The 27,260-nt window shown below is 48.2% G+C and overlaps 8 protein-coding genes across 8 annotated transcripts; 4 read left to right on the forward strand and 4 right to left on the reverse strand.

The window, feature by feature from the left end:
• Positions 1–222: 222 nt before the first annotated feature.
• Positions 223–875, reverse strand: FPOAC1_013660 (uncharacterized protein; the record flags this gene model as incomplete). Its single annotated transcript, XM_044858001.1, has 2 exons — positions 223–708; positions 768–875. The coding sequence occupies 2 exons, from the start codon at positions 873–875 to the stop codon at positions 223–225; spliced, it is 594 nt and encodes a 197-aa protein (XP_044700825.1).
• A 1,855-nt stretch (positions 876–2,730) lies between these two features.
• On the reverse strand, positions 2,731–3,093 carry FPOAC1_013661 (uncharacterized protein; the record flags this gene model as incomplete). Its single annotated transcript, XM_044858002.1, has 1 exon — positions 2,731–3,093. One exon carries the CDS (start codon positions 3,091–3,093, stop codon positions 2,731–2,733), a length of 363 nt encoding a protein of 120 aa, XP_044700826.1.
• A 1,390-nt stretch (positions 3,094–4,483) lies between these two features.
• On the forward strand, positions 4,484–5,862 carry FPOAC1_013662 (uncharacterized protein; the record flags this gene model as incomplete). Its single annotated transcript, XM_044858003.1, has 2 exons — positions 4,484–5,077; positions 5,326–5,862. 2 exons carry the CDS (start codon positions 4,484–4,486, stop codon positions 5,860–5,862), a joined length of 1,131 nt encoding a protein of 376 aa, XP_044700827.1.
• A 6,927-nt stretch (positions 5,863–12,789) lies between these two features.
• Positions 12,790–13,462, reverse strand: FPOAC1_013663 (uncharacterized protein; the record flags this gene model as incomplete). The annotated part of the gene is made up of 3 exons (XM_044858004.1): positions 12,790–13,193; positions 13,216–13,333; positions 13,358–13,462. The coding sequence occupies 3 exons, from the start codon at positions 13,460–13,462 to the stop codon at positions 12,790–12,792; spliced, it is 627 nt and encodes a 208-aa protein (XP_044700828.1).
• Positions 13,463–13,527: 65 nt separating this feature from the next.
• Positions 13,528–14,289, forward strand: FPOAC1_013664 (uncharacterized protein; the record flags this gene model as incomplete). Its single annotated transcript, XM_044858005.1, has 2 exons — positions 13,528–13,872; positions 13,933–14,289. 2 exons carry the CDS (start codon positions 13,528–13,530, stop codon positions 14,287–14,289), a joined length of 702 nt encoding a protein of 233 aa, XP_044700829.1.
• A 1,697-nt stretch (positions 14,290–15,986) lies between these two features.
• On the forward strand, positions 15,987–17,696 carry FPOAC1_013665 (uncharacterized protein; the record flags this gene model as incomplete). Its single annotated transcript, XM_044858006.1, has 1 exon — positions 15,987–17,696. The coding sequence occupies one exon, from the start codon at positions 15,987–15,989 to the stop codon at positions 17,694–17,696; it is 1,710 nt and encodes a 569-aa protein (XP_044700830.1).
• A 2,661-nt stretch (positions 17,697–20,357) lies between these two features.
• On the forward strand, positions 20,358–21,543 carry FPOAC1_013666 (uncharacterized protein; the record flags this gene model as incomplete). Its single annotated transcript, XM_044858007.1, has 3 exons — positions 20,358–20,408; positions 20,498–20,760; positions 20,826–21,543. The coding sequence occupies 3 exons, from the start codon at positions 20,358–20,360 to the stop codon at positions 21,541–21,543; spliced, it is 1,032 nt and encodes a 343-aa protein (XP_044700831.1).
• A 226-nt stretch (positions 21,544–21,769) lies between these two features.
• FPOAC1_013667 (uncharacterized protein) lies at positions 21,770–25,529 on the reverse strand (the record flags this gene model as incomplete). Its single annotated transcript, XM_044858008.1, has 5 exons — positions 21,770–23,472; positions 23,532–23,921; positions 23,978–24,246; positions 25,128–25,297; positions 25,431–25,529. The coding sequence occupies 5 exons, from the start codon at positions 25,527–25,529 to the stop codon at positions 21,770–21,772; spliced, it is 2,631 nt and encodes an 876-aa protein (XP_044700832.1).
• Between the last annotated feature and the right edge of the window lie 1,731 nt (positions 25,530–27,260).

Below are 27,260 nucleotides of genomic sequence, written 5' to 3' on the forward strand. Positions count from 1 at the left end.
AGCCAAATGAATACATGGGTGAGAACAGAACGCGATTCGAGTTTGTGGCCAGGATAACCATTCTGGATTACAGTCTGTTATATACATACACAACTGATAGACCTGCGCTACATCATCCTAGAAGTAGCTAAAAACGGGAGCTAGTTATCTCTCAGGCTGGTTCAGGCCCAAATCGTTCAGTAATCGACAGCCTCAAGTATCCAACCTGAATTGAGACTTTCCTTATTGTACCTGGATAAGAACTTCCGTCAGGTCCACCGGCTCGTACTTGTGGCCAGTCTTTGGTTCGAGTATGCAGATTCCCGTATCTGAAATCTTGAAGAGCAATGGCCCGCTTTGCGTGTTGGGTAACACTACCCGCGCCACTTGACTTGGATACGTCCCAGAGCCTAGTCCGAGTAGAATCATCGCAAGGTCAGGCAACTTGACCCTTTCGTGGCCGTGCTGACTCTTTAAATTGACGACTCCTTCTGGCACTTTAGCGGGATCATTGCGAAGAGTGAAGGATAAGATCCATCTTGCAAGACCAGAGAAGCCATGCTCTTCCAGTCTGCCAACAGAGAAGGTGATCGCCTGAGACGTGTGGGACGGTACAGCAATAAAATCGCGAAACACATGAGCTCTGCGTAGTACATATTCTGCAGACTCTGGATCGAGGGCGATGTTGAACTGATCGTTGAAGATGTTGCCGGCAAGGTTTAAAGTTCCCTGTGGAAGATGGGAGGTCAGAAAGTGGAGACAGGCAGTCAGGGTTTTCGTATTCTTACTGCTTGAACGAGACATTCCATCTTTGCTGCTACGGCCGAGTCATCAACGAGACGACGAAGAAGCTTGAACGATGCGCCCTCTATGAACGTGACGTCACCTGCAGCCATAATTCGTATCTGCTAATGCGGCTTGAAAATGCTCCTACAGCTATTGCCGTAGCGTATGTAGATACAGACATATCTCCAGTAGGTTCTTGGTACATCCAAAATATCATCGATAATTAAGAAATGGCCTCAGATACGTGCAACCAAAGGCCAGACGGGAGAGAGAACATCAAATTTATAGATAACTCAACTCTACCCATCATTCGTATCGTAGTGTGCATCGTTTCCGTTGGAATGAACCTCAGCCTCGACTCAGTCATACCCGTTGATATGTTTCTTGTCAGTTTCGCGATCGGCGTCATCTTCATCGTCACAGTCGCTAAACTCACCTTCATCTCCGTCACATCCTTCGTCCGGATTCCAATCATGGTTCGTTACCTCGCGTTATAAGAGAGTAACGAGATATAGTACATGACGCGTCATAATGGTTTCATCACGTCCAAGTCATAAATTATAGATGTCTTGTTCTTGATATGTTTCAAAATGCTGAACCCTGAACACATAAGAAATGGACATTTTCCATACATCAACATATCTTTCTAAGCACTTCACAACTTTGAACTCACGGGGCCAAAAGTTATCTTTCCAGTAGGTATTCAACCAGCATCGAGATCTGTATGAAGTCCTGGCCAGCGTGAACTTGGCTCAATCAACCATGAGATCGACACCGCGGAATACGACTCATAGCTGAGCTTCCACGGCAGCCGGACTTCGGAGTGCCGTAGCGTGCCATTGGCCTAACAGGTAATCTTTGTTCCATGCTGTTTTGAGCTTTTTTGCCGTGGCCGCGATGATGACAAGTGGTCGGTTGTGAAACAAGCGAGACCACCCAGTGTGCTGTAACCATAGAGTTGTTTCATTCTATTCAACGTCGTGGTCAGTAATCGACGTTTTTACGTCTTCGTCAGTGGGATGTGTATGCGTAACTGCTGATAAATGTTGTATAGATTTTTGGTCAGAAACGGACATTAGAATATTGCAGGTCCATCTTTAGTTGGTCGTCCATGGCTATTGCTTTCTGAATATTCAGGCGCTTACATGCATGCGCCACGCTTAATCCACTTTTGGGCATTTTTGGTAAAATTACAATGGCAGCTTACTGACGCTGGACCTGCACCTCACTGTATGATCCAGCGTCACAAACATAACGCCATGCCACGCCCGCAAAATCTAAACAGGATGCAAGACTATGGACATGAACCAATTACTTGAGTCTTGCCAAGTAAAGTAAAATCGAACACCTGCCGAGCACGGGATCGCGGCAATTTTATGATCGCCAGGCAGGGGTATGTAGCTTGGGTGGAACGTGGAGGCTGACGTACAGAAATGGCTTACTGAAGGTAGCACGATCGGTGGCTCGCACTGTAGATTTAGGCTCCACTTAGCCCAGGCTTACACCCCGGCTGTTGGGTACTTGGGCTACCTCGAATTACTTCTTTTATCGGCTAAAATTTGCTTAACCACAATAGATTAGTCTATTTTGGCCGATTTGTTTGCTTGCGATGTAGCTTGATGTACTTTAAAGTACCCACCCTAGATTAAACAAAGAGCTTGTTGTTCAGGAGAGGAAGCCACCAGTGCTGAATACTGTGATATAATACAGTACCAACCCTTGATTCAGACGTCACCTTCTTTGGAGCAAAAGTACAGTATTGTCTTGTTACGAGCGTCATCATCTAACCTCACAGACGGGTGTGCATCAAGAACCTTTTTTTTTCTCAAACCTTGCGTCGCAGAATTCTAGAAACTGCCTGACCAGGGTGTCGTGGCTCTTTCCTTCATGAGTCAGAAGTTGCACGACACTTTTCTCGCAGCCCGGAAGTTTGGTAGTGTAAAAGATCATATAGCAGCAACAATCTCACAGCTGAGCATTTAACGACATGCCGTTCCACCTCTTTCCCCTGCTGCCGCCCGACTTGCGCGTGCAAATATGGGATGTTGCTCTGCGAGACGCAGCTATGTCGGTGGTATCCCTCAACATGGACATCATGTGCCCCTCAAAGAGTGGATTGCCGTGCGCATCAGAGACAGTTCTGCCAGGTGGTTCATATCGTATTGCTTTATCATGTAAAGAGGCTTTATCTGAGTGGGAAAGGGCAGCAAGTCTCTTCTCGGAGTGGGCATCAGTTAAATTATTCGTATCCCGAACGGTGTTCTTGCTCCTCGATCCAATGCATCTTACGTCAAACTCGCCGAGCGAGACCTTCGTAGCCTTAGACATGGTTGCGAATATACGACATGTCGCTTTCTTTGCCGAACCAGGGATCAACCTGATAGAAGCGTTGACAGTCCTGACCAATTTCAATCATGTGGAGACCATTTCCATAGTCCTTCCGGGTTGCATTGTCGAAGATACGGTCTCATTGAATCGCCACAAAATCCTTTCCACGGCGCATTTCTTGGCTAGCTTGATGCATGAGTCGCCCGCAAGCACCGCACAGCGTACTACGACTGAACCAGCCGGACTCTATGTAGAATGCAGTACTATCGGTCGTAAGGTTGAAGCATTTTATACGCGCCCAGATGCCCCTTCAGTGAGACTTGTTTCACCTTTGTGCAGTGAAGGTTGTCGACATCATCAGACGTTTACCAGCAGGTCATTGGGTTATTCTCTATTTGAATGCACCTAACTCGGAGTACCCCTACCTTTGCGCCAATTTGTCGTCGCTCGCTAGGATATGTGTATAACCTAAGAGAGGAGAGGCCACCGCGCTCGCCTTCGGCAGTTAACGTACCGTAGACCGTATACTCGACTTCTGTACTATCAGTACTTGCCAACACGATTGAACAGCCTTAAGAGACTTCTGGTCCGAAATACGCCTGTTTTCGGCGCCCTACAACTCGAATGTTGCCCCCTCCGTCCACCGTCTTGGTGATTTCCCTTCATCGATCCAGACAACTTGACTTGTTTTATGCATAATCGGTTTCACGTGGATGGGCGACAAGGGATCACAGGTATAGCTCCATAGATGCTGCAGCAGATTCAAAGGTTACACAGCCCAGACCAGGAACTCCATGATGGTTGGCTACTGGAGCGGTAAGAGGGGTATGGAGTGACGACGTTGGGAGCGATGAGATGATGACTGCAGCACATACGCGGTTCTGACAAGTAGAATGAGGTCTATCCATCAAGAGCAAATTTGGTTTGGACTCAACCCGGCAAATCGTGTATTATTAGTCGAGTAACTAAGCTACTGTTCCAAAAAGCCGGACTCACCCAGTCACAACCTGACTGACGCACAATGGTCGATTGGTAGTTGATTCGTGTTTAGCCGCTCAAAAAGGGTTCTGAATGCATACTAATACTACCCCACGTCATCACTCCGCTATTTCGGTAACTCTCGTCCTCTTCCAGTCATCAAGTCGAGGCAGAATATGGACTACGTTGTCGTGTACGATCGACTTTGATGTATCTGAACCAGGATGACGTCAAACATAGACATACCTATTAAGCATTGACAGCGCAGCGTGGTATTCCAAAAGATATGAAAATTTATCTCTGAGAGAAGAATCCCAAAACTCAATCGCATCTTCAAGGCCACGACAGACCAGGAGACTGGAATCATACTGCTTGCTCTACTACCCAAAGCATCCTCCCCCTCCCCCACGGTATGACTTGTCCCAATCCTAGTATAACCACTCGATTGCGCAGCGCTGTCGTCGATTGGAACAAGCATCTTCAAAGTATCAAAGACCCAGACGACGCCTTTCGCCAGGAGCGGGCTCGTATAAGCGATGTGTCAAAGAAAAGAATCGAAGAGTTCTATCTCAATACCCTGCAGGGCAATGACAATGAAAATAATAACGACAACGTTAACCTTCTTTTGCGATCCCTCCTCTCCGACGGCCAGCAAATGAAGGAACTTGAGACGGAGCACGAGGTTACCCGAGCCAAAAAGCAAGAGCTACAGGATAAAGTAGCCGAGTCTGTAGGGAAGAGAATTGTTGCAGATTTGATCGACATCCTAGGCCTCACTACTGTCCAGAATCTGGTACCTGCGGTACTTTCTCCACCAGAAGGAACTATATCAGCAACCAAAGACTACGTCGATGGCGCGAGCCTGCCAACTCCTGATGATATGGACGCACCACCAGCTACAACTGGGCTTACCACACGTTCCCGAACCTACGGCGCAAGAAATAATGGAGTTCGTCGAAAGATGACTCCGTCGATAGGTCCATCTATGCCTGAGGGTGACAGCTCGGTAAGTCATCACATAGTAGCAGTCGTCATTATCCAGTTGTGTAATCGTCTGCCTTTTTCTTCTTTTACACCTCAGCGTCTTTTATCTTTGTATTTCATACCAATAACTTCTGCCTGTGTCGTTGCTTTTCTTTTCTTTTTTTCTTTTTCTTTTTTTTTCACTTTTTTTTTCTCTCTCATACCTTGTATCACTTTTCCCTCCCTTGTTGTTACGATAATCCAAGACTTATCCGGCTGATAGTAACTTAGCTCAAAAGAAAGCGACAAGCGGGTGATTGCGATGAGCAGGATATAAAGCAGGAAAAGAAGACTCCCCGAATTTCAACAAGACAAACGCCATCCCTTGCTGGAAAGAACAACACGGACAGCGTAAGCTCATTGACGACACCTTGTACCAGATCCGGGGATTTACACCAACATAGCAATGAGACGACTGTCTCCTCCAGCAAGAAAGGGATGAAGCTGCAATTGAAGGACATCAGACTCGATGTCAACCGCCGCTCCGCTCGTGTCATGCTTCAGAGACATCCATTCCGAACCGACCTGTCGGTTTGCCTAGTATTCTTCCCGCCAGACCACGCCAGTGTGGGCCTCGATACTGCGGTCAACCAATCGTTCATGCCTACATTCGTCCAGCTTGTGAACCGACGACGAACCGCAAATGACCCGGAGGGTCCAGCTGCCCTGGGAACTGTACCACCACCCGTTGATGCTCATACGGGCCTCAGCAGCGGCAGAGGGGGTGAGGGAAAGGCTGCCAAGAAGTTTGAAAACAAGAAAGGATGAACAGACACAAAGTTTCACGGCAGAAATCTAATGTTCGTAGTCTACCAACTAAGGAGTAATATTGAAAAACATCTCGACATCTAGTGCATCGTGTGATCCAGTACACTCACTGTTGATTGAGGACTTGACGTTACCTGTGCTCATAATATCGATTCGTCCGTGGTTGCTACGTCGGCGTTCTGCTCTACACCAAAGACCCTATAACGGGCCATGGTTCTAACCCGTCCGCCGTCTCTCTTCACGAATCTTGGTGACCACTTTCTGCATCGCACCCTCTCCATTATCCTCGTCATATCGCTCTGGATCGATCAGAAAATTCCATTTATACGGTCCGTTACAGTCACAGTCAGGCCTTTGCGACATGGCTTTCTTTCTCCAAGATTGGCCATGTTCCATCATCGGAGCGGCCCGGCTAGTTCGCGAAGCTTGGACCATGGCATGTAGCAATGCCATCGTAGATATATCGGCAATGTCTATGCTGTCGGGAACGAGATTAGAAGGAAAATTAAAGATTAACAGAATTCTTCGTCACATCAACATTACATACTGAGATGGTGGATGAGCCGATGTGAGCCGTCCAGGAAGCATGGTCACACCAAGGTTGTGGTAGAAGTTATAAAGCTAAAGTGCACGAGCACAGCCCGACTACTACCAGTGAATTTATGCAGGACAATGGAGAGGGACATTAGACAGAATGATCCATAAAGCCCGTTTTGGGAGGCATCTGTCTCGTAACGCGTGCCGCATACATCTTCGTCTTTTACCTCAAGAGATCGCACCTGAACACGTCTTGTTGCGGAGTGGATAGCTTTCATAGTTGTAGGGTATGCGAGGGTAGACAGCCCGGTCACTCACACTGTTTCCGAATATCTGACACGCTTGATAGTCGATGATTTATTAAGGGGTAAGGGTGGGAATCAGTTGATCAGAAGACTGCCCGGCTTTCTCGGCCTCTTTCACTCAAGATAGGCAACCGGCATAACTAAAGTCATACGTAGCGGCCTTTCTAAGTATGCTCTCTGTAATGAACGCCGCAGTGCATCCTCGTGAAAGATCTTTACATAGCTACATTGAAAGGGGCTTCCTCTTGAGGTTGTAGGTTACCCTGCAGTCAAGCCATGAGACGCAAATCCTGTTGGCATTATTGTGCAGCGGATATGAACGGACGAAATCGGCGACGAGACCTCGACTTGATATTTACCTTCATTATTGCAAAGGGTGGGGCAACATACAAAGATACCCTTTCGGACGATAATCCACCATCAGTGTTTGGCTATCAAGATTGCTTTTCGGAATGGTGACATCTAGAAAAGATGGGTCAATGAGTCGATTGCGTAATCAGAACAGTCCCATTGAAAGGCCAAAATTTGACGATTTCTCATAGGCATCACGTAATCAATTCTAACTCAATTTGATCTAACTTTTTACGCCGGCTGTACTCATTTAAATTCTTTTTTTTCTTCCCATCTTCTGTTCCTTTTCCTCCAGGACGTTCCACAAAGCTCCTGCGAACATAAGTCAGAGTGCAAAGCCTCCTGCCGTTGTAAGACAGTTAGAGATATACGCTCCTGCAAATTTCTTTTTTTTCTCTTTTTTTTTCTCTTTTTTTTTCTCTTTTTTCTCTTTTTTTTTTTCTTTCTTTTCTTTTTTTTCTTTCTTTTCTTTTTTTTCTTTTTTTTTTCTTATTTTTTCTTATTTGTTTTTCTTTTTTTTCCTTCTGTTTTTTCCTTCTGTTTTTTCTTCTTTTTTCTTTTTTTCTTTCCTGTCTTTTTTTACCAGTAGGTCATGTCGTATGTCCGTTATAGGACTCTTTGGACTGGTAAGCATCTCGTGTAGGCTCGATCAGTCCGTCTCGTAGAAACTACCGGCACCGTGCTCCTAGGCGGACAAATTTGACGGCAAGTTATCTTCTAGTGTCCCTGATTGGCGGCGGCGGTTTTAGTCCCTAACCAAGCCTCTGCCGTGGGATGAACTCTTAATTGCCCGTATCGTCTGTAGTAGTATAGGTAGGCAAATATCCAAAACGAAAAGCGGCCAATCTCAGCTTTCACAGGACTGGGGTATGGACAAATTAGCCTGGGTTCCTGAATGGGTGACACTCCGTCCGGTTTCGGCCCAAGCGTGCACATATGCATGCGGTCGGTTCTGTAGGACGGATCGGCGATTTTGAGACTCTGAGCACCCACTTAAAATTTTAACAAGAAACGGCCAAATTAGGCTCGCCTTACCCATACATCAACCAACGACACATGAACCCCAAGTTCGAAAAGTCAAAAAATCGCCATCGACGGAGCATATCCTAGAGGCAGTTAAGGCCTTTCGTCCAAAACCGTACGATTTAATTCCACTCGCGTTCGAGTCGACTTTGCCTTAAGACCTACCCACCCACACCCGTGAGTGTCTTGACACCATGCCAATACTGTACGCCAGCGGCTTAGTTTAGCCGAAAGGACACTAGTCTCTAATCCATGCTTACATACCTTGCCTACTTTTTCGTCCTCGTCTCCCCAAGCCCATGCTCATGCTGTTCCTTGCCTTGCATCGTCCAAATTGTGACCCGTTTCCTGAAGCCCATAACTGTCAGACCCTGCCTGTATTCGGTCCATTGATGCACATTGGTGTATTCATGTTGTGTTTTGTCCAAATCCTGCCCCCTTGAAGGTACTGCCATTCCGGTGCGTAATCTTGAAATATCCCCTGTTTGCATGCGACACCCCAGCACCTGTCCAATTATAACAGGCTACATACTGTGCCACTCTACCCCTACCGGCCAAGATAAGCCGGAGCGTAATGAATCGTGTTATGCTGAACTACCTTCACCACAAAAATAGCGGGCTAATCATTGCGCCGCAAAGCTGGCAAGAGTCGAGAAGCGGAATCTTGGCTGGTGAAGTATACCGGTATGCCACCAGCGACCGCTGACAGGCCTATCATAGAACCAGCGACAGCCTCGGTAGCTCTTCGCCAAGGCCATTCTTAGTTCAGCAGCTGGGCCGCTTGGTTTTGCTTGTTGACACAGATTCTGGCTGCCATAATACCCCTGTGCTGTCATTCCGGGTAACTTGCCTAGCTTCAGTCTAGCTTGGACGATCTACATGGTCTGGCGCCAGTTCTTCAGCGCCTCGCTTCGTTCGACCTCGGTCACTGGGGGTCACACGCATGCAATTCATCCAAGTGAAACACATCATGGATCCATGAAAGCATGAAAGTGGATAGACAAACCAGAAAGCACAGACGCAGAGATGAAGAGGATCAAAACTCAATCTGCGAAGGACAACGTCCGCCTCCGCCGCGTCTATTTTCTGCTTCTTTGATCAGTGAGAGCTTAAAAAATAAAAAATAAAAATAAAAATAAAAATAAAATAAAATAAAAAGGAAAAGGAAAAGTGGACCTACAAGCCGCTTTGGCTACTCTTGGGGGTGAAATTCATGGCGACAGAGTGGAGCCGTGCGATACAGTAAAACGCAAAACAGTCGCCCAGCAATTCCCTCCTATAGGGTTTTCAAGGCAGCCATTGCTGTTGGCAACCACGATAAGTTGTAGAAAATCTAGTCGCGCATCGAACTGGGTCATTTGGCTATGAAACTACAGACTACCCTATACAAGCTAGCATCCTGCAGCGGCAGAAATGTGCCGCCAAGAGCTCAAGGCCCGGCTACCTGGCCACTTAGATCGGCGATCAAAAGTCCGTTTGGGCCGTTCCTGTATCACGTGATATGGGTTCAATACATGATAAGTCGATCGCCATTACCGATGTAACCTCAGCGCTGAGCGGTCGACACTAGGTGGGGGCAAGCAATTTACGGAAGAACGGAAGGCAGAAATAGGACGCTGAACAACAAGATTGACAACGGCATCGTGAAATCGAATTCACAACCAGGGATTCGAAAGAGGTGTTGGCTCTAGCAAACGTTGGACCCACCTCTATCATGGGTTTCCCGAGGATTGACCATTGGATATGATGATTCTACAGGGCATATCGGCAACTTTAGGACGGCCGTGGCTGCCCACGCTAGATCCTGACGAAGAACGGCTAATTTGGGCTCCTTTTTGCTTTATGCCAACTAGGTAACCAACTAGGTAACCAACTAGGTAACCAACTAGGTAACCAACTGTAGGGGAACACCAAGTTCCAAAAGTCCAAAAATCACCGTCTTTTTTTCTTCTTTTTTTTCTGGAGGAGACTGGGGCCTGTCACCACAGGAGGAACGGGCTGTTCGTCCGGCCGTGCGACGCAGAAGGCCGCGGAGAGCCAAGAAGCGGAATCCCGGCAAACGCTTCAGCATGAGAGGGGCTTTTGTTGACGGAAGCGCCCCCTGAATCCCTGACCATAAGACACGCTTATCTAGGTATGTACTAAAGCGAGCAAGCCTTCCGCCTTTGTTGAAGGCATTTTGGACGTCTACGAGAGCCTTCTCCTCCTTGTGACTTCGTGGTGGCGGGGGGCAATAGGGAGCCTTCTGTATGCGTTCTTCCCAGATTGCTCGCTGGGTCTGGAGAAGGACGAATCTGGCCGTGATCATGATGGCCACTTGCCCGGTTGAATGGTCTCTCTGCGACTTGTGAAAGGGACAGTACAGTGAGGTGCGGGTTCACCGTCAGCTGTTTTTTTATCGTGCTTTTATGAAAAGTGTCCCAAGATGGACTGACTAGTGTGACGAACGACCCATGCATAGCCCGAGCCAGAATGTACCCCACCATCTCTCAGCCATAATTGTCTCTTGCTTTGTCGGCGGTCCGGGATAGGGTACCAATATTCAGACCAGCCTATTATAGCTTCAATCATGTGATAGATCTTTTCGTTAGTAACTATCCCTTCATCCGACTCGAGGTGATTTCCATCCTCGCTTTAATTCCTTGATGCTGATCAGAATGCTGTTAGTAAACAACAGAACAATGACCCCACTAGCGTCATCTGTCACTAGGATTAGCGCCGCAGCTAGTCTGCTTTGAGTCAATTCAAGAAAATTATGATGAAGGGCTACTGACGGTGAACCCGCACCCTACTGTAGCAACGAGACAGCAATAGCCAGTCGCACTGTTAGCCAGAGTTGTGACATCTCCTTGCACTCTTCTAAGTTATGATCTATCGTGGAGTATGGGTAGGAGCAAGTGATTTACGATCATGTCGGGTCTATTCGATCCCATGACGTGCGGCAGATATCTCCCCCCATAATCAGCTCCATAACAAGTAAATGGCATTTCCGGATAAACTTTTAGCATTCATAATCGCCGTGCGACTTCGTGGAATAGCTCTTTACGTTACGTTACATGTTGCCGCTAGGCATGATCTTCACGGCCTTAGGAAACATGACAACTGGGAAAGACGAGCTGTCGCCCGCATGCCATTCTCTCCAAAATCGGCTTCTTTGATTGAACTGGACAAAATGGGACGACAAGCCAGATAGTTCCCGGTTACTGGCGATTGTTTGATCGGTGACGTTATAGTAAATGACATCTTGTGTGAAAAGTCCAAAAAAGTGCAGCACGATTGATTATGCGGCCCAGGATAGCCTAAAGCGGCTAGACGAGTATCCGTAGAAGCGGCCGATTCTTGACAGCTTTTGTGCTCATCACGTAATCATTCTAACTGGATTCGATTTAGCGCCACTACTTTTTTCTGTTTCTTTAAAGCACTTTCTTATCAGCAATCTTGTTTAGTTCCTTTTTCTTTTCCACTTCATCGCAGGTGAAAGTCGGTCGAAGCAGAGCTCCCGACACTCTAAGTCGATCGGAGATTCCCGCAGGTGAAGATCGGTAGAGCAAAGCTCCCACCACCCAAGTCGGTCAGAGATATAATACAAACTCCCGCAGGTGAAGATCGGTAGAGCAAAGCTCCCACCACCCAAGTCGGTCAGAGATATAATACAAACTCCCGCAGGTGAAGATCGGTAGAGCAAAGCTCCCACCACCCAAGTCGGTCAGAGACACAATACAAACTCCCGCAGAGTCGGTCAGAGATATACAAACTCCCGCAGAGTCGGTCAGAGACATACAAACTCCCGCAGAGTCGGTCAGAGATATAATACAAACTCCCGCAGAGTCGGTCAGAGACATACAAACTCCCGCAGAGTCGGTCAGAGATACATACAATACAAACTCCCGCAGGTGAAGATCGGTAGAGCAAAGCTCCCACCACCCAAGTTGGTCAGAGATATAATACAAACTCCCGCAGAGTCGGTCAGAGATATACAAACTCCCGCAGAGTCGGTCAGAGATACATACAATACAAACTCCCGCAGGTGAAGATCGGTAGAGCAAAGCTCCCACCACCCAAGTTGGTCAGAGACACAATACAAACTCCCGCAGAGTCGGTCAGAGATATAATACAAACTCCCGCAGAGTCGGTCAGAGACATACAAACTCCCGCAGAGTCGGTCAGAGATATACAAACTCCCGCAGAGCCGGTCAGAGATACAATACAAACTCCCGCAGAGCCGGTCAGAGATACAATACAAACTCCCGCAGGTGAAGATCGGTAGAGCAAAGCTCCCACCACCCAAGTTGGTCAGAGATATAATACAAACTCCCGCAGAGTCGGTCAGAGATACATACAATACAAACTCCCGCAGAGTCGGTCAGAGACATACAAACTCCCGCAGAGTCGGTCAGAGACATACAAACTCCCGCAGAGTCGGTCAGAGATATACAAACTCCCGCAGAGCCGGTCAGAGATACAATACAAACTCCCGCAGGTGAAGATCGGTAGAGCAAAGCTCCCACCACCCAAGTCGGTCAGAGATATAATACAAACTCCCGCAGGTGAAGATCGGTAGAGCAAAGCTCCCACCACCCAAGTCGGTCAGAGATAGTTTTTTTTCTTAGTTTTTTTTTTCTTAGTTTTTTTTTCTTAGTTTTTTTTTCTTAGTTTTTTTTTCTTAGTTTTTTTTTTCGTAGTTTTTTTTGTTACTGTCTTTTCCATATATCTATGATGTAGTTCCCATGCGTAGGTCTGGGTCGTGCCGTAAGACGATTGAGGAGATGCGTTGAGGCGCGAGCGCTCCGTGTAGGTAGGCTTGATCGGTCCGCGTTGTAGACTCGTAGCGACGTGCGGGCTTCGGCTCTGACGGATAAATTTGGCCATAAGCAGGCTCATGCCGTCCCAAATCGGCAACGGTAGCTTTTGGCGTTTGTCCAGTTTCAGCCGTTAGTTCGACATGCTCCTGATTGCCACTGTGAGTGACAATAAGGCCTGTAGCGTCCGCTGTATGCGTGGGTGAGTATCCAAAACTGGAGGCGGCCAATCTCGGCTTCCACAACAAGGTTGTGTGGCCGAATATGTGCGATTTGGCGACGTTCTTGAACGCGTGGTACTCCGTCCGGTTTCGACCTGAATGCTCACGTATGTATACTATCCCGAGGATTGACCATTAGACACGATGATTCCACAGGGTATATCGGCAATTTTAGGACGGCCATGGCTGCCCACGCTAGATTTTGACGAGGAGCAGCCAAATTGGGCTCCTTTTGCTATATGTCAACTAGGTAACCAACCAACTGCACGTGAACACCAAGTCCAAAAATCCAAAAGTCGCCGGCATTGAGTGTTTCTGGAGGCGACTGGGGCCTGTCGTCCAAAAACGTACAAAACGATTCCATTTGTGCTCGAGTCAATTTTTATCTTGGGATCTGCTCATAGCTGCGAGCAATCGAGCCTTGACACAATGAGCACTCATGACCTGGCGCAGACTCACTGCAATACTGTGCAGCATGCCACGAAACAACAGCTTGAGCATCCTGGCCTCGATACTACCTCACCACAGGAGGAACGGGCTGTTCATTCGGCCGTGCGACGAACAAGGCGGCGGAGAGTCAAGAAGTGGAATCCCGGCAAACGCTTCAGCATGAGAGAGGCTTTCGTTGACGGAACCGCCCTGCTACGAAAAGCGGCCAGGCTTGCGAGGTTCGACGACATTGCTGTAGACTTGTGCTTTTGGGACCTGGGCTGCTCGTCATGGGTTGGTGTGGAGCCTCGACCTTCTGGCGCGATAAGCCGCAACATTAGAGAGGTACGTCTGGGTCGTGGCCGCTTTACCCCACACTGCCCGATAACTGACTATGCCCTAAAGTTCGAGGGTGGGAGTGGGATCGAGGATGGGAGAGCGATATTCCGAAAATGGTTGCGCTCTCTACATAATGGAATCGCCAAATACGTCGAAGCATATGGTGTCCCTTGTCGGTTCAAATGTTTCGACCCTTTCAAGGAACAATGGCTTGTCACCATCGGGGCGCCCGCCGGCTGGCTCATGGATTCTCAGGATTGGGAACGCGCAGTGAGTATAGACCTGAAATGGAACACCAAACCTCACAGCTGCTTACGAAGCCTAAACAGTGTGAAAGTCGCTTGTCCCGTGAAGCAAGATGGAAAGCGCAACACGTATCGGGAGGTGGCCGACCCAATATCTCGACTAGTTCTCAAGGTGTAAAGAGGGAGGGAAGGAGAGAGAGAGGGAGAAAGAGAAAGAGAGGAGAAACACCCCTAATCTTGACGGGTGATTCGACCAACCGATCTATGTGATGGTTCGGACACCTGTGAGTCTAGCTTTTAGACTGTATCTACAACTGCGAGTACACACACACACACACACACACACACAAGTCTATTACGCCCGGCAGGCCAGCCCCAGAGGGCTCTGAAGCTAAGAATACATACATCTCCCTCATTATTGCCTTGCTCTCGCCAAGCCGATGAGAATTTAGCCTTATCCTTTCCAGTCCAGTTATCGCATTTCTCCTTGGCCCTTCTAGATGTTAGTAGTAGCAAGTCAACTTGAAGCCTATTTCCTCCAAGTGTTCAGCTTCCTATCGTCGGCGGGCTGAAGCGATGGCTGCTGTTGACTACTTGAGGGTGTCGGGGGTTATCGGTTAGTGTTGATAAAGTGTTGCGGGGTTACTGGTATTCCTGTCATCTCTGTTCTAGGCGACCTGTGGCGATCGCGAATCTGATTGTGGCTTGTACTGCGTCCATGTTTGGCGTCCATTTCACGCATCGGAAGAGAAAATGCTCTACCGTTTCCTTTGCCCGCCCACATGGACACTCATCTGTTGGTGCTGCCCTGATCTGATATAGATATCCGTTTAGTCGCGCCATTCCGGTTCTAAGCTGCGCCACTACACTGGCTTCCTTCCACGACAACTTGTCGTAGAGCATACGCGTGTGTTTACCAGGCAGAGCTGAGTCGACCTTCCTAGAATGCTTGCCAACTCCCTCCGGCAACTTTCTCTCACTTTGCAGATCTGCTCTCAATCGATTGAGAATTGTGGTCTTCGCTTTAACTGCTCCCCCTCACTGCGAGTACAGTAATACTTCTCACCAACACATGTAATTGGTCAACATCGTGAAAAAGCATTAGTAAGCTCGTGCGTTATCAATCAAAACATATTTTCACATCTTCTTTACAATAGAAGAACGAATACTGGCAAGCAAGCAAGCAAGCAAGCAAGCAATCGTGATCCGGATGAAAACTACATGTGTACGCGTTCGGTAGAGACAGGAAGTGTGAATATGATGGGATGACAAGCTTTCCTGTCTGTTTCAGGACCGAGAGCATTTTTGGATCGATGCCCTTACCACAGAGACGTACCTCTCGAACGGGCTGCCGCGCATTCGATCGTAACAAGACAGCTTAACTCGGACGCATCTGTGGACGAGGGTCAACTGCTACTGGTGCTTACCATATGTACCCTGCTAAACCTGGCATAAATCTCGGCCAATTTTGTCTACACTCTTTCTTCGATGTTACGGGAGACCTGCGGTCGTGCGTCCTAAAGTGTGCAAGAATAGTTCCTCCCGATATTGACGACTGAGATCCAATTTTGAACAGCCTCAATAACCACCGTAGATCGAGCTGAACGTATGTGAATGGTGACGCAGGAACTGCGCGTATAGTTTGTATAAGATGAAGCCAAGGCATCTCAATAACTTCAATTCGATATAGGAAGAGAATCAGCCTATGAAAGAACCGCATTTCCATCTAACTTGTCGACGAACAAACAAATGAACCAAGCCATATCCCCGCATGACCAAGTGATGGCATGCGCCGCAGCACATGAAGACTTTGGTCGTCATCACCAAACGGCCAACCATCAACGAACAGCAGTTACCAAATGCGACATCATCATAATGGGCGCCGGCGCCGGCGGCTTGACTGCGGCGGTAGCGGCGGCAGCGGCGGATGGTCGGCGCCTCAGAGTCATCCTGGTAGAGAAGGAAGATCATGTTGGCGGCACAACTTTCAGGTCCGGTGGCTGCATGTGGATGCCCAACAATTTTCTCATGCAGGAAAATGACATCAAAGATAGCAAAGAACAAGCCGCGCGCTACATCAATGCTGTGGCAAAACTTGGAAGCCCGGTCCTTGAGGAACAAGCCGTTAATGTGGACCTGCGCTATGAGCGCCTCGACGCTTTCTTGACGCAGGGGCCCGAGATGATGAGATACCTTAGAGACCAGGGCTTCCGATGGATGGCCAAACCGTCCCAGTTCCCAGACTATCACCCGCACGTTGACGGTGCGGTCGAGCATGGCCGCACCTTGGACCCAGCGGTTTTCGATGCGGCAAGCCTGGGCCATTACCAGAAATACCTCCCGAAGCCAGACGGCGTGCCTGTGGTCCCTAGGTTTGAGGACTTCCGGGTCTTGACAAGGTTGCGTTCTTCCAGCCTTTATCCTGCGGAAGCCTCGGCTCTTCCGAAAGGAATGGTGAGGCCTATGTCCATGGGGCGATCGCTCATTGCCCAGCTTCTCAAGATGTGCATGGAACACGACAACGTAGAGATTTGGACTGGCTGGGAGCTGAGCGAACTCTTGCTATCTGATCACGATGGAGGCGTGATAGGAGCAAGAGTTCACCGCAGAGGCGGTGAGGAACACGTTGACATACACGCATCATTGGGTGTGATCTTAACCACAGGAGGTTTCTCCCAGAACCAGAAAATGAGGGATGCATATCTAGGGAGAACAACCGCCAAGGGGGCAACTTCGGTCATGTCAACCAGGGCTGAATGGAGTCTAGCATCTAACGGGGACGCTGGCATCGCACTGCAAGCCGGGCTGAAGATTGGCGCTGGTAGTGCACAGCTTGGTCAAGTCTGGGGTATTCCCACCATGGTCGATCCTAGGACGGGAAAAGTGACGGAAGCCATGTTTGCCATATCCAAGCCCTTCTCCATAGTAGTCGATGGCTGGGGCCGCCGCTTCTTCTCCGAGTCCCAGCCCTACGGCGAGGCCGTTAGGTCCATGTATGAGAGAGCAAATGAGGACGCAGAAGCGGCCGCATTCTGGCTTGTCTTTGACCAGAGATACCGGAAAAGATATCCCATCGGGAGCCTCAAGACCGTCTGGCAGATTGATCAGGCTATCGAACGAGGCTTGCTCTTGCACTCGGATACTATTGACGGCCTAGCTGAGCAGATAGGGGTGCCGAAGCACAGCCTGCAGGCGACAGTAAGCGAGTGGAATACAATGTGTCATCAAGGTATAGATAAAAATTTCCACAGAGGTGAGGACAGGTACCAGCAGTTCATCGGCGATCCAACTGTGGTACCAAACCCATGCATGGGTCCTGTCAAGGAAAGCCCGTTTTACGCCATCAGAATCTTTCCCGGTGATGCTGGCACGCGAGGCGGCCTGCGGACTGACCAGCACGCAAGAGTGCTCAGGGCAGACGGGAGCGTGATTTCTGGTTTGTTTGCTGGGGGCAACGCATCAGTTGCGCTTCTTGGAACCCAGGGGGTGGGAACGACACTCGCCCCTGCGATGACCGAGGGCTTTGTCGCGGTGAGATACATGCGGCAGCTGGCTGAAGGCGGTGGCGCCCTGCTCACGGACTAGAAAGACGCCGTAGTCTACTAGTGTGTCTGGCGACATAGTCAACAACGTCCGTATGCTATGTCACCTTTGACTCGGTTATATTGATAGACGACATAGTGTACGAAGATAGAAATAGGGGAGTGGCGGATCGTCGTACCGGACTCATGGCGATACACCCTTGTACCATAGTTTATAAACGAGGAACGGTCTAATTGAAGTAATTCTATATTGTGTAATTCTCCTTCCGGTTGTATTGTGTAACGGCTCCGTGTGCCAAGGCCAGCCGCAGTAGGAGGACGGGAAAACCTGACAACTGTCAGCACCACATCAGGCTATACCTATACTTAGCGGTCTTGCCACAATGGCAGAGGCTCCTGATAGTATATTGATGCGAGTGGTCTTGTCGTGATAAACTCCCCAATTCTCTATACACTCGACCCACACTCACGTCTCAGAAGGTCATAATTACTTCAAATTCGGCACGTGACTGGGCCCAGAAGAAAAACGAGGGGCAAGCACGAACAGGGATTGTCTTATATTGTGGTGCGTGACATGATTGGCAAACTGGCATCTAGGCTGGTAGGCTACGTAATGAAGACTAGTTAAGTACATGTGTAGATACACGTGGGGTTATGGAAATATGCCTCAGGCGAGGTAATCTAAAATGCGGCCCAAGCGACAAGAGGAATCCTTTCAGCGATAGCGGACTCAACGTCGGGTTCCCCGATACCTGGCTCTGCTGGCAAGGCCCGCTTTGGTAATAGAGGCACCGTGGTATACGTTGACACTGATGGACTAAGATAATCGAATATGGCTCGGAGATCCTCGTCTTCGACCGTGAGAAAGGAAAGATTACTCTTAACGATCCATGGCATCACCATCCGTTGAAAATGGTCCCTGTCAAAGTTCTTGACGAAGGAGTTCGCCATGGCCTGCTCCCGCGGCTTTTCCGGATCGAGCGTCAAGGTATCAGCTATTGAGCGGTGCTGCTTCTCGACGCTTTCCGCTTTCAACTGCGTCGAAGACTTCGTCTTGCCCTCTGGCGCCCGAATATGATGTTCTTTGAACAGATGTTTGTTGGCATTTTGAAGACCAGTATGTGTGAAGTTCTTCGGCTGGGGGACTCGTTGGTGAATGCAGAGTTTGCATACCCATCTTCGCTCATGAGCCCGCTGGATATCATACCCGTAGTCCCAAGTCCAGGAGGAGGTGTCCTTTGCGCGCTCGGAGAAGAGCCAGCCGCGGAAATGACGAAACAGACGTTCTTCCTGTAGCTGTTGGGCATCAGCTAGTAACGTTGATGGTGAAAGAATTGGTGGAGAGGTCTCAACGACTTTGTGTTCTAAAGGATCGGCCATTACGGGAGGTGTGAATGCGTCAAACAGATCGATGAAAATTTGGACCTGTACGGGAAATTACCCCAGGATATCCTCTATAACTACTGGGGGCCCGAAAATAAGTTAGGAAATACTAAAGTCTGTGTGGCCCTGCTAACCCTCACAAAAGACAGTACCTACCTCCTAACAGGCTAGACAGGGTGGATCCAGATGTCCAAAACTGGATACCTTGTCCCACTAAAAGTCCACCGCTGCAAAAATCCACTACACCTACATCAACCAGGGTCGCCGATGTAGAGTAGTTGATCACGTCGAGGGTTCAGGTTGATTGATGTAAGTGTATGAGTAATACACCAATCGATCAACCGGTGGGTTTCGGTGTAGTTGATCGGAACCTTGCATACGGCGGAGGCGGCCTCTCATTTGGAATTCTGCACTCGTCTAAAGCTCTTTCCAAAATCAGATCGTCTGTTGAGAGCGGCGAAGTTTGACAGAAGTCAGTTTGGCATGCGCGATCGGTGTAATGTGGTATTGCCACTGGAACAGGGACGACGTGATGGCAAACATGATCTTTACTTCTGCGCTTCGTGCTGCAACTTGGTACGTATCTTGTTGTGTAGAGCGTACTCAAGTGTTGTCTTGATGCGATATTGTTCGTGTCGTGGCTCTCAGCAGGTGACTGGCGTTTTCTCCTGAGCAACTGCAAACTGATGTTCTTATGCCGGAAGGCGCCCTTCATCCGTTTCTGTGCCAAATTACACCGGTCGGTCCAGCTGGTGCCCTCGTTGTTGTTTAGAAGATGTGGCAAGCACGAGAAGAGTGGTGCTAAGCACGGTAAACCCATTTTGGTGCAGATCCTGGATATGTCTCGCCAATGTTGAGGGGATGACTGAGAAAGCCCGCTTCAGTAAGATTATTGGACTTCGGCGTAACATACAGGGTGATGCGAGTCCAGCGTCAGTAGTTTATTATAGATTTTTTTTTGAGATCGGCCCAAAATGGACTAAACGTGGCGCACACCCCTGTACTAACGACGCTAAGTATGATCCCTGACTCCATGCAGGGCCGGCTAAAATGAAGAGGATGATCCGTTGTGTGCCTTATAAGAATTAAGTAACTGTAAGTCGATTATGGTACACGTCTTCGAAGCCCGGACGCCGAAATATTCAGATCCTATCGTAACTGAGACATAGCGGGGTTAATATCCGCTCTGGCTGTGCATCTGGCGTGTGCCGCACTTAGTCCGTTTTGGGACATTCTCAATACAACATCAATAATAAACTACTGACGCTGAACCCGCACCACCCTGTAGACCAATCTTTGTCGCAATGAATCATCATCAATCATGGAACGCAGCCTCCTCAGGCATCCTGCCAGCTACGATGAAAGCCTTACAGTAAGTCATTAATGCACAGGAGGCTGTGCCTGCTACTAATACTATGGACTGTAGTCTGTAGATTCGATCCCCTAACTAGACAATTGCAGCTAAGAGAGATCGAGATCCCAGTGCACTCAAAGGATGAAATGCTGGTCAAGGTCATTGGTTCATCACTCTGCAGTTCCGATCGTCTGTTGTTCGATCCAGACTTTTTCTTAACCAAGTCTTTGGAGAGTCCAGTAACAATGGGCCATGAGGCAACTAGCAGGGTCATGAAAGTGGGAGAAAACGTAGTCAATTTCTGCATAGGGGATCCTGTAGGATTTCTTGCCTCCAGAGGGTGTTTTGAATGTGTTCAGTGTAGGACATAGTAAGTACGCCCAGTTTGATACATAACACCGTTTATGGAACGCAGACAGACTAAGCCTACCCTAGTTCAAGTTACGGATGCCCAAAAGGTTTGGAAGCCCAAGGTTTCACGTGCAATGGGTACCTCCAGGAGTATATTGTTGTCGATGCTCGAAGCGCGGCTAAGTTTCCCCCCAGTCTGGATGTCGCAAGATCAGCTCCACTCTGCTGCGCGGGCGTAACTGCGTACAACGCCATCAAAGAGTGTCTTCCAGAAGCAGGAAAGTGGCTGGCAGTCTTCGGGACGGGGGGTGTGGGTAAGATGGCAATAAAGTACGCCAAAGCAAAGGGCTTCAAGGTCGTCGCAGTGGATATCGATAAGGATCAGCTCGGTGACGCAGAGCGAGCTGGAGCTGACGAAACGTTCATGCCAAGTGATCTTTCACCCGATCGCGTGGCGATAATTCGTGAGAAAACTAGAGGCGGTGTTGATGCCGCAGTCAACTTTACATCTTCAAGCCAATCATATACTGACATGCAGGGCTTGATCAAGTTCAACGGCATTCTTACGGTGGTGGGTATTGCTGACGAGCTCAAGCTCAAGCCTATGGATATTAGTTTTAGAAAGCTCGTTATCAAAGGAGCCCCAAACGGAACGGCGCAAGATCTGAAAGAGTGTTTCGAGTTTAGTGCGAAGCATGATATCAAAGCACCCCACAAGTTTATCGAATTACAGGATGTCCCGCAAGTGGTTGAGGAAATGAATAGTGGCACGGTCAGAGAGCGCATGATTGTTCTGTTCTAGTCAACCAATGTTGGGGGGAAAAGATGTGGGTCAGAATCAATATAAAGTCAGTTTCGAGGCCTGAATAAAGAAACCATAACGAAAGCGTTTCAATGACTGCGGGCAGACTTGACCTTCGTGATAAATCAATAACATTGAGCTCCGTAACAAGAAGCATTCGGTATGCTGCAGCCGACGCCTGTACAGATATACTGCTGGATAATGGGATGTACTCTATCGTTTTAATTTATAACCCCCAAAGTCTTTTGTTCTCCACCGCCCACCAGTTGGCCACCGCATTAGCCTCCCTAGTCCAACGTGACGCTTCCTCGCCATGGATATGTCTTATATCACTTATCAGTTGTTCCACTGACCAATTCTCTAGAGGCTCAAGTTCAAGTCGGTCGTTCTTCAAGTCAGTAAATCTCCATCGGGATGTACGGTCAAGGGGCATGACAAGTCTCCAGGGCGCATCTGCAGACGTCACTGTCAGCATGCTTGAACCGCTGTTGACGATGCCAAAGTTCCACGCCCGGCGGCCATTTTTCATGGGCTTGTAGGGCCGGATGAGCGACTGCCCTTCGTAATCTTGAATGAGATCAGATGCGATAGCTGTATCCCTGCGGTTGAGTGATCCCGTGTTGATGAGCAAGTCCAATATCGTCGGAAGAATGGAGATGGAAGTTGCGCTCGCTTCATACTGTACACGAGGAATACTAGGGTGCCTGAAAGTGATAGGCACGCGAAAATTGCTGATGTGACCATTCTTGTACGTGCCGGTCCTAGTGGAGACATCCTCTCTGAATGCTTGCCCGTGGTCGCCGACAAGAACCACAAGTGTCTCATTAGCGATACCTTGATGATCGAACAGTTGCAGAAGCTCGCCGAGCCATGCATCCGTGAACCGGATAGTGTTCAAGTAGTTGTTGAAGTCTTTGTGCCATGCCATCTTCCCCTTCGTGTTCATATACTCTCTCCTTTCGAAATTGCCTGGCAGTCCCCAAGGATGATGTGTCGTGCTAGTAAAATGGAAAAGGAACATCCTCTTGTTCTCCTGCTGGACTTTCTTCACGAGGTCTCGCAAGTGCGTCTTCAAAACGGTTTCAGGGAATCCAAAATAGTTAATTTCTTCTAGTTCCGACTGCCTTTCAGTGTTTCGTTTCAAAAAGTCCTTGTTAACAACCGTTTCGACGCCCATACTTTTGGTGAACACATCCTGGCGATCGTACTTATCCGTTATCGATTGGAAAGAAGCGGTAAGCCAGTCTTGTTCAAGGAAGTCGTTTGAAGCTGCCTTGGCTTCCTTCATCTGGTTGAAGAGATGCAAGATTTGCGAGATGCAAGGTTGGTAACTTTGCGCTTCGGACTCTTTAAAGTTGTCAACAGGAATAGGCCACACTCCACAGTAAGTTGCTGCCAAGCTTTTTAAGGATAGTGATGCAGCGGTGAAAGCACCTGCGACATTGATGCCACCGAAACCATCCTGCGTCGTATCATTCCACTCTGGTATCCGCATCTGGGGTAGCTCCGATCCATCTGATCTCTTCCAGCAGACATGCTTGCCAGTGACCTTTTCCGCCACCGGAGTTAGGCGTGACAGTATGCCATCGACATCGTCTACATCTCTTTGTCCCTCGTGGGACCGAAGGATGATCTTGTGCATATCAGATCCCTGCTGGAGGGGGAATAGCTCCTCTCTGATGCTTTCCATCATGATGAGCGCAACGTGTTTGATCTTGACCGTCCCAGTTTCAAAGGTATGGCGGAGGATGTCCAAGACCTCTTCGTCCTGATTGGTAATCTTAAGCGGATCGTCCACCGGATTGTAAAATACGCCATTGGTCTTGGTTTTGTTGTAGATGTGTTCCAGATCACCACCATTATCTGTCTGTCCATCGTCTTGATGGGAACCACTGCGCGACAGCCATTTGTGAAAGCCATCGGGGGCGTCTTAGGTAACCATCTTGGGACACCATCTCGATATATCTGACTCAAGACACTGTCTTCACCTGGTGCCCAACCTTTGAAGTGACCTTTAGGACCCTCCCAATATCTACTTTGGATAAGTTCTGGAAGGGGCCAAGGATTGCTGATACGAGGGTTAACCCTATCTCGTCTGTCTACGCTGTAGCTCATGACTTGCAGTAATTCGATGGGCAAGCTCTTAGACATATCAACATATGGCGCTGAGGGGCGGAGGTACGTTGACAAGACCAAGAAGAGTAGAGGCAACAAAAGTTTGACACCGATGCGTTTGTACATACTCAATATCCTGGTCTGGCGTCTCACTCTTGACCGCTCGTATGCGCTTGGATAATTTACCGAGTTGCGATAATCATAGCCGTCCTCAATGCTGCAAAGATCACGGCAGGGTTGGCGCGGATTCAAGGTGTCCAGTACTTCTTAAGCTATTAGCGAATTTTTCAGGGGATAATCAGCATTGTCGGTGACTTACCTTGCCATAGAGATGTCCTAAACATATCCAGAATCCTACCAGTCTCATGATACAGGAACTTTCGAGCAAACCAGGAGATGTTCAAAATCAAGACTAGAAGTACAAAGCCAGATTGAGAGCCGCTTAACAAGATCTTGATACCATCCTTGTCGTTAGCATACCTGTGCGCACTTGCCCAAGTCACCTCGGTGCCAGTTTCGTAATAGAAGGTCGAGTAGAAAACTGTTGCCGCAAGAAGGATGATCCTGGGGGGTCCATAAGCGGTTATTCTGGAAAGTCGTGAGAATCTACCACGTACGAGAAACTGCAACCTATCAAACGGCTTATGTAGGTCGCCACCGTCCTCCTATGGGACAGGAACAGTCGTGACAAACATATAACAATAACATCTGGAACTAGGACTGATGGCAGGAAGAATATGAAGGCAGTATGCGACACAGTTCCCATGTATAGTCGTAAGTGAATGAGCTTTGACAAGCATACACAGACAGAAATGTTGGAAAAGCTGAGAGAGAATACCATCGTACAGGCACCACAATGGTATGTGAACGACGGGCGCCGGGAAACTGTTGTAGATCAAAGTAGTTGTGATATGGTTATGAACATTCCAAATTATAACAGTCTAAGAAAAGAAGAGCCCCTCTAGCACAGTATGTGTTTGTTGGCTTAGTATGCTGACTCATAGATCCAGAATGGGCCTCAACCTGACTACAAGATTTCCACACAAAGCACTCTTGGTGCGGTTTCATCCCGGCTTGGGTGGTGACTTGCACTAATTCTCTGATTGAATTGCCGTCATTGCGACCTGCAATATAGCAGCGGCCGCAACTCTCCTAGTGTCAAAATTTGGACCAAGCTTTTAATGCCTTACTGCGTCATTCGATCCTTGTGTAGAACATCGACGTTGGCCTGGGTCGATGATGCTCTGGCAATCCTGGATAAATTCCAGAAATTTGATGAAGCTTGGAGTCTTGTTTGTGGCTACTAGCCTGGATCTCAACATTGCATGATAGAGCTGTTCAGCATGGGCTTGTTTCAGTGACATACCACATCAACCATGAAACCGCAAAGGGTTTGATTGTCAAAGTCCGAATACTCGCCATTGAATCAATCCCACAATGTGCTTTTACTCCCTCCCGCTGCTTCGAACAGGCCATGAGCCAGTGATGTCACATGATCAGCCTGGGCGAGGTCGACAGATTCGGGATCTAACTCATCATTGTTCTCGAAGAATATTCTTAGGATAGATACTTCATCGCGTGCCAAGAGAGTTCTAGTATCTCGACAATTGTAATCAGAGAGCAGACTTAGAGTAAGGATCTGCAGGTATAAGCAAAACGTATATACAGTTGACCTATCGGCTTTCTGAAGAGATACATATATCAGTCGCTCTGAACCTTCATCCACCACACTACCAAATACCTACTCCAGCATGGCGTAGAATTATACATACCTTCGAATTATTTCTGAGCGTGATCCATTTGGCCATCGCAATGTCGGCATGTTTTCGAAGTGCTTCTCTTTCGGTGGAAATGAGGCTGTGGCTCTCCATAGTTTGCTTGCCACATATAGGTTCAAGAGCAGGCTCCTCCTGGGGCAGCCCGGTGGACACTTCATATCACTCTGAGCAGATTATAAGATCACATTGCTAGTCTGGGCAATTTCACGAGGAAGGCGCACCCATGGGTGTCCATATATGGCGACATGATATTGTCTCTATACTGTCTGTGGAGTCGTAACGACTTATTTGATAACTGAAATACCCAAATCATATCGCTACGCTGGTCCACATGAACATCTTGCTCTGTCGCACCTAATTCGTATTTGTATGAATTCATATCTGTACCCAAAAACGTTTTCCGAGTCGTGATACATTTTACATGACTTATATGCTTCGGAAACTTAACGACTCCATCTAGACGTGACAACATGCACTGTCACATAGTGGAAACCTCATTAGCGACAAGCGATTGTTGCAAGCACGAAATATCAATAGACAAGACTCGAAGGCTTTGACACTCGTGATAGTCACAGCCAAAAGCAAAGGCCGGCCTCGGCTTACAGAGTGGTGCGAGTTCAGCGTCAGTAACTTGTTATTGTAGTTTTATTGAGAGTGCCCTAAAATGGACTAAACGTGGCGCATGCCCCGCGTACTGCCGCCGATGGGATGGTCCCTGCCCTTCGTACTCACTAACAGCATTTAGATGGGTATCAGTGATCCCAAGTGAATTTGAACTCCATGCATGACCGGAAGAAATGATGAGGATAGTTCGAGCTGGCTCTTATGAAAAGAGAGTAGTTGTAAGTCGATTATACTACGGATCTTTGAAGCCCGGACGCCGAAATAACTGGACTCTGTTATGTCTGATACCTGGCGGGGTCGATTTCGACTCTGGCTGTGTACATGGCATGCGCCACGCTTAGCCCGTTTTGGGGTACTTCCATTAAAACTAAAATAAGAAACTACTGACGCTGGACCCGCACCACCCTGTAATACAAAGTTTCTAGGCAGGTGCAATCCATAAGCTTATGTAGCTGATACGGCTTCTTTGACGTCTGGCGGCCACTAATGGATTTGCATTTCCAAATATTAGTGGAGGAAATGTATTGGATAGAACAAGGTGTAAGAGGTCTTGGACATATCTCAGGGTCAATATGGGTCGATATAAGATCCTAATACGGATGTCAGCTTTAGCTTTCTTTCTTGTTGCGTAATGCAGTCAACGGAATAATGCAAAACGGAATTCACGGGAAAGTAGTGTCAAGCCAGTTGATGACTACCATTCAGCCCACTACGGGCAGACACACATTTACGTCAATTTAGGTTCTAAACTTCGCCTACATGCCTATTTGTCCTGTACTGCGTTTCTATTGCCTACAGGTCATATAAAAAGTGATAAGTGGGAGTTGAATGCAAGACCTTTCACTTCTGAAACGCTGAATCATAGCCTGGAAATACCTACCCAATACTTACTTCATGTTTGCCAGTTACAGTCCCTCAAAAGGACAACCGCATATAAACTCCTTAGGCACGGTGGGCTCGAAAACATGGTTCATAAACTTGGAGTCCATGATCCTAGAGTAACATGGCACACAGCAGCAGTCCGCCACAAAACCTACCATTGCATGAGGGCTGACCCGGACAATGAGCCACTCGCGACAATTTTCCTTCTGCATGGATTTCCCGATTTAGCCTTTGGCTGGCGATATCAAATTCCAGTGTTGGATAGCCACGCTATGAAACTGAAACTGGGGGGAGTTTCAGTTTCATGACACCGGACGT

The sequence above is a fragment of the Fusarium poae genome, assembly GCF_019609905.1.
Source record: "Fusarium poae strain DAOMC 252244 chromosome Unknown contig_3, whole genome shotgun sequence".
Lineage (NCBI taxonomy): Eukaryota > Fungi > Ascomycota > Sordariomycetes > Hypocreales > Nectriaceae > Fusarium > Fusarium poae.